General features: G+C 40.4%; 1 protein-coding gene across 1 annotated transcript; it reads left to right on the plus strand.

The window, feature by feature from the left end:
• The first annotated feature begins 5,618 nt into the window (after window positions 1-5,618).
• Window positions 5,619-8,230, plus strand: LOC309689640 (uncharacterized protein). The gene is made up of 3 exons (XM_082506214.1): window positions 5,619-5,682; window positions 7,139-7,231; window positions 7,364-8,230. The coding sequence occupies exons 1-3, from the start codon at window positions 5,665-5,667 to the stop codon at window positions 7,676-7,678; spliced, it is 426 nt and encodes a 141-aa protein (XP_082362340.1). The 5' UTR covers window positions 5,619-5,664; the 3' UTR covers window positions 7,679-8,230.
• The last annotated feature ends 1,375 nt before the right edge of the window (window positions 8,231-9,605 follow it).

A 9,605-nucleotide genomic window follows, 5' to 3' on the forward strand; every position in this document is an offset into this window, starting at 1 on the left:
TAGTAGCTGAGGGGGTGTTGATATCCAAAAACGCTTTAAATTCTGCAGAGAAGTGAGAGGTAAATTCCTCATCCTTAAGAATAATGGTATTAAGCCTCCAGTGGCGGGACCTATGAAGCGCAGCTTTAAGATCGAGATCCATGATTACCCTAGCGTGATCTGAGATGATTATACTTGTTATGTCGCACGATACTACTGAACCTAAGTCAGTTTTCGGGAGAAAAAAGTAATCAATTCTAGTTTGGGACCTATGCGGAGCCGAAAAAAATGTGTATTGCTTATCGGAGGGGTGAGTATATCTCCAAGCATCCACAAGTCCAAACTCGTCGCATAGAGCATGAAGCGCTTTGGCCTGAGGAGAAGGAGTTGCAATGCTGTGTGGAAATCTGTCCATAAGCGGATTTAACATTAAGTTGAAATCACCACCAATAATAACGGTAGAGTTAGGAAGAAATGGGGCTAATTCCAGAAACATTTTGGTAAGAAAGGTAGTTGGGTGGGCAGGTGGAAAATAAACATTCAGTAATAAGATATTTTGGCCTTGCAAAATCCCTTTGACTATCACGTAGCGGCCCTTCAGATCCTTAACGCAATCAGTTACTACAAAAGGTACATTTTTCCTAATCAACACTGCCACTCCTCTACTTCTTGTAGTGAAGGATGAAAAAAACACTTGTCCATATAATCCTTGTTGCAACTTCAAGTGTTCATTATTATCAAGATATGTCTCTTGTAACATAGCAACATCTACACCGTCCTTTCTTAGACAAGTAAATATCTTCCTCCTCTTAATAGGGCTGTGAACCCCTCGTACATTCCAGGTGCATATTCGCAGCCTACTCATTATTAGACTTATTCATGTATCACACAAAGCATATTGAGCCAAAGGGTTCACCACACCCTGGTTGAAAAAATAAATAAATAAAATAAAAATAAAAAAGGCATGAAAGAGCTGTGTGACGGAACATTCAAAGAACAGTGATTTGGCAACAGCCCTACTAAACATGTAGGGAAAAACCAATCTCCTCCTGCCCGTCGGGAAAGCCGAAGGGCATTGCACGCGCGTAACTCACGCCTACCCATAGACGAAAACACAGTCCGTCCGGTGCCCGATGGGGTGGAAGATTTCACCTGGTCGCTTATAAGCAGCGAGGACGAAAAAAAGAGTCATATACGCCTAGATTCGGCAAGTACTCACACCGGTTAATTAAGGCATAGTGTGAAGAAAAGGAGTACTCCGGTGGTTACGGGGATTCAGGGCAGCGAGTCCGCGTAGGACGCAGCTGCCTCCGGTGTGTTAAATCTCTTCTCCTTGCCGTTGGCAAACAGCCTCAGTGTGGCGGGGTAGAGAAGCACATAATCCACATTCTTCTTCCTCAGGCAGCTTTTCACCTCGTCGAAAGCCTTGCGTTTCTTGGCTACCGCCGCTGAATAATCATTAAAGAAGGAGACTTTGATCCGACTTGTTGGTTGGTTCGGCTGCGTAGCCAGGCGCCGAGCTGCGGCCATCACACGTTGTTTATCAGCAAAGTTGTGAAGCTTCATAATGATGGGTCTGGCGCGCTGGCTGGGGCCCGGCCTCGGTGCTAGAGAGCGGTGAGCGCGGTCTAGTTTGATCTTCCCATTTTTAGTTGTGAGCTCGAGATAGGAGGGGAGCCATGACTCCATGAAGGCGACAACATCATTTCCCTCCGTGCCCTCGGGAAGCCCGACCAGGCGAAGGTTACATCTGCGGCTGCGGTTCTCTAAATCGTCCATGTGGTCTGCCATGTCAGTTACTTGTTTTTCGAGTCGAGCCACTTTCGCCTGCAATACACCTGCCGTGTCTTCCACGCCTGAAATCCGTATCTCGGCGTCTCCCACCCGTGTCGCCAGAGCCTGGATCCGAGACGTCTGTTCACGGATTGCGGCCAGCACAGTATCAACTTTAACATCCAATAAAGTTGTAATGCTGTCAGTTATCTTACTCAGAGCCGCAAGGATATTCGGGTCGATATCACTCCCAGTTTCCTCAGCGTCAGCGGAGATTTCTGTGTCGCTGGCGTTAGCTTCTTCAGGCTCAGCCGCCATAGGACCCACAATGTCGCAAGCTTGCACAACCGGAGCTGTCTTTTTCTTAGACCTGACGTTAGGCATTTTAGAAAAATAGTCGTCCAGACTCATTATAGAGTTACTCCCACGCACATTTGTAACGTTTCACCAGGTGAACACGTATTTTAGACGGATAATCGGGGGACCTCACCGGAGCACAGCGAGACGGGTGTTTGCGCTACGACGCCATCTTGCCAACCAACATTTCACTTGTTTTAAGCAAATCTTCACCAAAAATAAGTGTATTTTTCTAGTATTAAGGAGGTGGGTTTTTGCAGTGATTATAGAGAACATTATCGAGCCTTTGAGTTGCATCCAACAAGAGAGTTCGCAGCAGTTGATCAGAAGGAACTTGCTGACCACTATCCATTGGCTGAATACAAAGTTGGATCCCTACGAATGGTAACCTTAAAAAGATTTGTACATGTTGCTGGTAAGTTTTATTTGATATTTTTTCTTAGTGGTGACTTCAGATCTTTGACACATTTACAGTAACACAAAGCCTAGTTTATACTTCTCCACCAGGAGACCAGTACATACACTCAGGCACACTGACGGAGCTTTGATCCTTTCAAACTTCTCTGCTGCTTTGTGACTGTTTCAAAGCAATTTGCCAGGGCAGCAAGGTGGTGCATTGCTTCTTGAGACTGGCACAACTCATGTGACTCGCTATCTTTTAATCTTTCCGGGACCGATTGTTTAAAGCTTGTATTGTCAGACTTCATCAGCTAGATGTTCTTCAATCGGCTCCATGGTAGAACTCTGCTTTCTACTCTCTCTTTACCTCTTAAATCGCTGTTTTTGTGAGATGAGAAAACCGGAAGAGTGACTTTCCTGAATTGAAGTAGTTAGCTGACCAATCACAGGCTTGCGCTGTCCATGGAATTTGATATTTATCTAAAAACTTGGGCATGTCTCTGTCCGTCCTTGCTACAGGGTGCTTGCCTTGCGCAAAATGACACGGCACGTCTCTGTGCCCACACTGACGAAGAAGTATAAACTAGGCTTAAAAATTAAATTTTAGATTGGTTTTCATTAAGAAACATTAACGGGTAATTTAGTTGCAAATAAATTCCACCAAAATGAAAAGAAAAGTTGTTTGGTTTTTTTTGTTTTCCAGAATGAAAACAAGATGGCTGCAACTTTAAGAATCATTCTTGGAGAGGACAACGCATCAAAATTATCTCTTCCCAATGGGATACCCAGTTCACTAGAGTACCTTAAGGAAGAAATTAGAAGGCAATTTGGTTTGACTGGAAACTTCAGGCTTCAGTACAGAGACATTGAATTTGACAACGAGTTTGTGAACTTGACACTGCCTTCAGAAATCAAAGACAAGTCCACAGTTAAAGTTGTTTACTTGCCAGTTGAGTCGGATGTAGTCTCCCTCAATGCCACACCCCAGGAAAGAGATGACTGTTCCACCCCATGTTCTCTAGCTGATACAGACATTCTTTCTTCTGCTGAATCTACCTCATCAGATTCTTCACTGAGATCACAACCATGGCCCTTGAAATTCCAAATACCTGAGTTTAGTTATGAGGTGCAGTTTCAGTTAGAACAAGGAAACCAAGCCTTCCTTAACAATGGTACTCTTCTGCATCCAAGTACCAAACTCAAATCTGATATATTGCAAAGTCTGGCATCAGAAATGGTCAAATACAAAATCTATCCTTCCAGCGCAGAATTTGATAATGTAGCGGAGGCCTTGATAACAAAATATCCATGCTTAAAGGAGCAAGGTTCAGTCACTGGCTATTATGGATGGAAAATCAGCCTGAAATACAAAATGGCAAACTATCGAACTAGACTAAGGAACATCGGCTGCCAAGAGCTGACCATTAATTCAGTGAAAGAAAAGCGAAGTGGCATGGGTCCAGGTCCCAACCAGGTGAAGAAGCCACGGAAGGCAGAAGTCAACTTCTGTCCGGATTATCCACCAGGTGAAACTAAAGAGAGCCTTGAGGAAGAAAGGAAAGCTCTTCTACTAGAGGTCAAAAAGAAGAATAATGATCAACTAATAAAAAGAAAAATGGAAAAAACCTTTGCCAGGAAATCATCAAAGACATGCCATTCATTGCAGAGGTCAAAAACAGATGGCCTGCCCTGTTTTCAGAGACTGAGGTAATTCTTACTAACTTTGTTATTGCAAGTCATTCTTATAAGAACTTGTATTTGAATTCTATTCAATTTTATTTATATAGCACCAAATCACAACAAAAGTTGCCTCAAGGCGAAGAAGAACAAAGTACTGTAAACTGTTAATTTTAAAAGATACAAAATGTTTGACTGAAAGTTGTAACATTCTTGCATGTGGCCTCTAATCAAATTACCGTATTTCCCGGACTACAAAGCGCACCTGAATATTAGCCGCACAAGCTAAAATCAGGGGAAAATCCTGTTTTGTACATACATTAGCCGCACCTGACTAAAAGCCGCAGGTGTTTCAATGTTGACTTATCATATGTAAGAGAATATGCACAAAGGGAATTGTCAGGAAAGAGATGGCTGTTTGGAGACACGCCCCTTTTATTAATATTTTGAAAAACAAGTTATGGGTACATATTTGCATAACTTTTTAGGTATATGTACAAGTAGCGGTAATTACAAGTACGAAACATGTACTGTGCTTCATAAATGAGTAACAAATGTAGTACATAACAATAACCTACAGTACACCAGAAAAATAGATTCTCACTACCTTTTAGGCTCAGGTGCAGTGACACGGCTTTAACAAAAAGAAAAGTCAGTCACTCACCACCATCTTTCTCTTTTTCCTGCGCACTAAAACCACCAAAGTCCTCTTCTCCAGTGTCGGAAACGAACAGGCTCAGGATGGCTACTCATCCACTCTCCGCTTCTTTCCTTCGTTGTCACTTTCAAACCCAAACAAATCCTCGTTGTCAGTGTCAGAGTCGAACACCCTCTGAAGGGCCTTGGCGGTGTCCTCCTCTCCATCATGCAGTAGTCCAGCCCTTCGAAATCTGTTGGTGATCATGGATGTTTTCACACTTTTCCACGCTGTCAGATTCCACTGGTGGAGTTGAGCATAACTTGCTTTTCGCAAGTTTATCACCGCTCGTCATCCACGCCTCCTGCTGAACGCGTAGCGCTACTTTGAAGTTTGTTTTTCGCGCTACTTGTACGGCACTATGTTTCCTAGCGGATGGACATGTGACCAACATACCACTCTTGAACCCCGATACTGTGTGTCTGATCACATGCCCTTCCGCCAGGCAACGTAGTGCCGTACAACAGCGGAACAAATAAAACAAATCGTCTTACGATATCACAAAAATCATGGACAATCCATAGAAAAGCCGCACCTGACTAAAAGCCGCAGGGTTCAAAGCTTGTGCAAAAAGTAGCGGCTTATAGCCCGACAATTACGGTAATAGAGAATACTCTCTAGTTGTAATTTTTAATATGTTTCAGGTTGTTGCGGAGTTCACCCGCATCACCATGGTCCCTTTGTTGTCGACTTTCATGGCCAAGCTGGACCACTACGCTGACCACCTTCTTAGAGTGTTCAAAAAGAAAGGGGGGACAGCTAAACGCAATATCAACTTAATCATGGCAGCCATGGATGGGGTATGTATTTTAGTTTACCTTGATTGAGCTCTGAAATTATTTGAATGCTTCAACTTCTGTGTCTGTCATTACTCAGAAATTTTTTTCAACTGAAATTTTGTGTATTTGAATATTTTGTGGATACATGTGAATCAGTGACATGCAGTCAAGTGAGGCACCTTAATTAGAAGTAAAATACTAACAAAAGAGAAATTCAATTTGTACACTAGATTTTAAATTTGCTTTCTGTGTGATTTCAATATTTTTATGGTCAAAATTGCCGTCATTACAGATTTTCTGTTCAAATACAAGGTAAAACGCTGAGAGGGGGCAATGATGATGCTGTGTCTCACCACGGACACACACATGCGCAATCCCTCTGCTGTTTCTCTAAATCGCCAACATACATGTTTGGTTACACATGTAATACAAATGATGACTTTCTGTAGACTACCTAATTTATTTGATGAATGTGTGTTACATGTTTAATGTTGTTGGTCATAAATGTGCTGCAAAAATGCATGGAGTGAGGCTGATGGAGGGCAGTGCTGAACCCTAAAGGCAACATGTATAAGAGGTACACGTATATGGATTCACAGTGTAATCACATTACACTGAGAGCGCCATTGACACAGTGGATAAAGCAGCGCACTTAGGGAACATAAGTAAATTTCACAAAGGACAAATTGACACCAAATCAGTCCTAAGCAATGAGACGCACCAATTTTATTTGAATGCATCTCTTATTTATAAATTAATAAATTGATGTAAAATTAATGATTTTCCTATAATTGCTTCCAAGTCATTTGACCAATTTATTTACTACACACAAAAAATGAGACACACCAAACCTAAATAAATTTTAATGCATCTTCTGTAGGGCTGGGCACTTATTGCATCGCTTATCAATATTGTGATAACACACGTCCTATGTGATTAAAATGATAGACTGCTTTCAAACCTCTAAAAAAAAAATATATGATAATTTAGTTGAGACTATTACTTCCATTAATGTCAAACTTATCATCAATTCAACAAGCACATTTGCGAAGTTTAATTTGCAGTATTTGTGAGGCTGCATTGATAGATTTATAGGCAAAAATACTATTATGATGTTTTATTGTAACTCTTATTGTTATCTAAGGAGCTTGGAAAGAAAAGCGTCTGGACTTCTTCAAGTTGCTTGAAGACGTTTCACCTCTCATCCGAGAAGCTTCGGATGCAAAAATGAAAGCTTTCACGTAATATCAAAATTGAAAAGCTTCGATTTTTGGGTTCATATATTTGTTAATCTGACACAGAGGAGTCAGTGCCTTACCAATCATGAACCTCACTGCACGTCACTGATGTGCGTTATGAAACGTTGCTTAATCACTTACCTGGATTATGTGTTAATATTTTTGACTTTGTTTTGTAAAGAGGTTGAAAGGAACCAAAATAGGAAACTTCTCTCATATTGAGTTCTTATCTCCACCAGAATCCCAGCGTTGATGTTCGACGGGAATGCATTCTGAAAGCTGTCTGTGTCTACTTAAATGAAAAGCCAGATGACCTGTTCAAGGAATTCTTGGTAAGTTAAAAAAGGAAAACGATCAGTTATTTTCCTTTTTTTAATTTAGGATTGGAAATGGAAGGTGGACTTACTTGTTCATATGTATATGTATGCAATTAACTTATCTTTTTCTTTTATTTTTATTTAAAGGATGTGGATCTTGGAGCAAGCAGAGAAACGGAGCAGCTGACTTTGGGAGTCTATGTTGTCAGACATGAAGAAGCAGACTCTGCAGATACACCTGAGGACATTGGTGTCATCATAGAAGGATGCACTGTGCTGCAAGCTCTTAGTGATGTGCCAAAGGGTTGTGCCCTCCTGCTTGGACTAATCTACAGTCTAAATCTGAGCTACCCAAAGCACCTGAAATACACATTTGAATTTCTTCAGAAGGTGCTGATGGAGTTGGATGGGAACAACCTATCCATGAAGGTGCAGGTTCTGAAAAACAAACTGCTTGAGTGAAACAGCCTGCACTGAACTATAGAGGACACTGAACTTTAAGGTTCTCGAACCTTTCTCTTTGCACTTTATAAACTGTTGTGTTTGAATTGCCACAAGAACTTCTGCAAGGCCTTTCACTTTTCTGCGTTCTTTGTTCTTGAACTTTTACCAACATCCAACTATACTGAAAAAGACTGCTCCTAACTTTGGACTTCAGTTGAAGTTTTGAAGCAAAGGTTATTTTTCTAAATATGGACAAAAATGACACTAAAGTAATTTCTACCTGCTGTTTGCAGGGCTGTATTGTGGGCTTTTCATTGTAGCCAAATCAAGTTTAAATTAAGTCATGTTGATGTTAAAAATGTTGGAATCACAACAATTTCCAGTTTTAATCATTTCAGTTTAACGTGACATTCTGTATCTTGTCTTCCTGCACTTAAAATGCAGTTGAATATATGTAAAGATTGTTTATGAAAAAAGATCTAGAAGCATTTGAATTGCTCAAAGTGTGCTTCAAGAAGTTTTACACAAAGTCTTATTAAAGTTAGGTTAACTGAATAAACTTGTGTTCGATTTATTTAATTTACAACCTAAATAGAGTAAGTTGCAATTCTGTTAAAGTGATTTAATCCTATAGTTTCAGTAGAGCGTGTTTTGGGTGAGTAGATTTATCAGATTTACTTAAAATTTCTTGTTCAAATTAAATGTATCATACATTTTATATTTCACTAACCCAGTTGTGTGGAACCGGTTGACATAACTGGGTGGAGTAAATACAACATGTTATTTCTTAAAGTAAGTAGAGCTTGTTTTGGTTGAGTAGGTTTTATTTAGTCTTCTCAATTTAAGTCAACAAGGTTAGTTAGATCAACATTATGATATTCAGCTAATACAACATGATTCTTTTGATTTGCATTTAATTATCCAAATGTTATCAGATATAAGTACAGTACTAACAACAGTACTTGCATGCAAGTACTGTTTTCTTTTTTCAATAAAAATATTTTTTAAAAAACCCAAAAAAGATAAGTGACATAATTCCTACAGAGGCTATATAAAGTGCTAGTGGTTGTGAGTGGTGGTTCAGTCCATGTTATGTTACCCCCATATGAAAGATGGGGGTAGCAACCATAATGTCAGCTTTTGTCCACATTCTGAAAGTTTAATGTTTTGGCCACTGGCAGAGGGTGGAGAGATGTTCAGCATGTTTCACTTCATACCTTAGTTACAAGGAGTGGTTCACTCTAAAAACTAAAACTGACATTTACTTAAAATTTTCGAGGCAACACTTTTACACTTAAAAATATTGAGTAGATTTGAAACCAGTCAAATCTGTTCAATATACTTGATCAATTGAATAACTAAAGCTTAAACATATTAATTTGAAATGAATAATTGTAGTCATTACACAAACATGAAAAAATTGAGTAAATAACACTGGTCAATGTAACTGAAATATAGATGGTCAGTTAATCCAAAATTTTGTTCCATTTACTTAATATTGTAAACTGAACGTAATCAAAATTTTACTTAGTATTAAATATGGTAAATGGCCTGTATTTGTATAGCACTTTACTTAGTACCTAAGGACCCCAAAGTGCTTTACACATCCAGTCATTCACCCATTCACACACTGGTGATGGCAGCTACATTGTAGCCACAGCCACCCTGGGGCGCACTGACAGAGGCGAGGCTGCCGGACACTGGCGCCACCGGGCCCTCTGACCACCACCAGTAGGCAACGGGTGAAGTGTCTTGCCCAAGGACACAATGATCAAGGCTGTCAGAGCCGGGGCTCGAACCAGCAACCTTCTGATTACAAAACGAACTGCCAACTCTTGAGCCACGATCACCCCCTGTAACAGGGCAGCCCTTAGCGGCTGGAAACACAGTGAGACAGACCAAGGAAAGTGTAGTGGAACAAAGTATTTATTTGCTATATGGCTCT

Source organism: Aulonocara stuartgranti (genome assembly GCF_965226115.1).
Source record: "Aulonocara stuartgranti genome assembly, chromosome: 15".
In the NCBI taxonomy this organism is placed as follows: Eukaryota; Metazoa; Chordata; class Actinopteri; order Cichliformes; family Cichlidae; genus Aulonocara; species Aulonocara stuartgranti.

Excerpts from the sequence above, each read along its gene's own strand:
- LOC309689640 (XM_082506214.1), top strand. Across the intron at positions 7,232-7,363 it reads ACCTGTTCAAGGAATTCTTG|GATGTGGATCTTGGAGCAAG; the intron begins GTAAGTTAAAAA and ends TTTTATTTAAAG.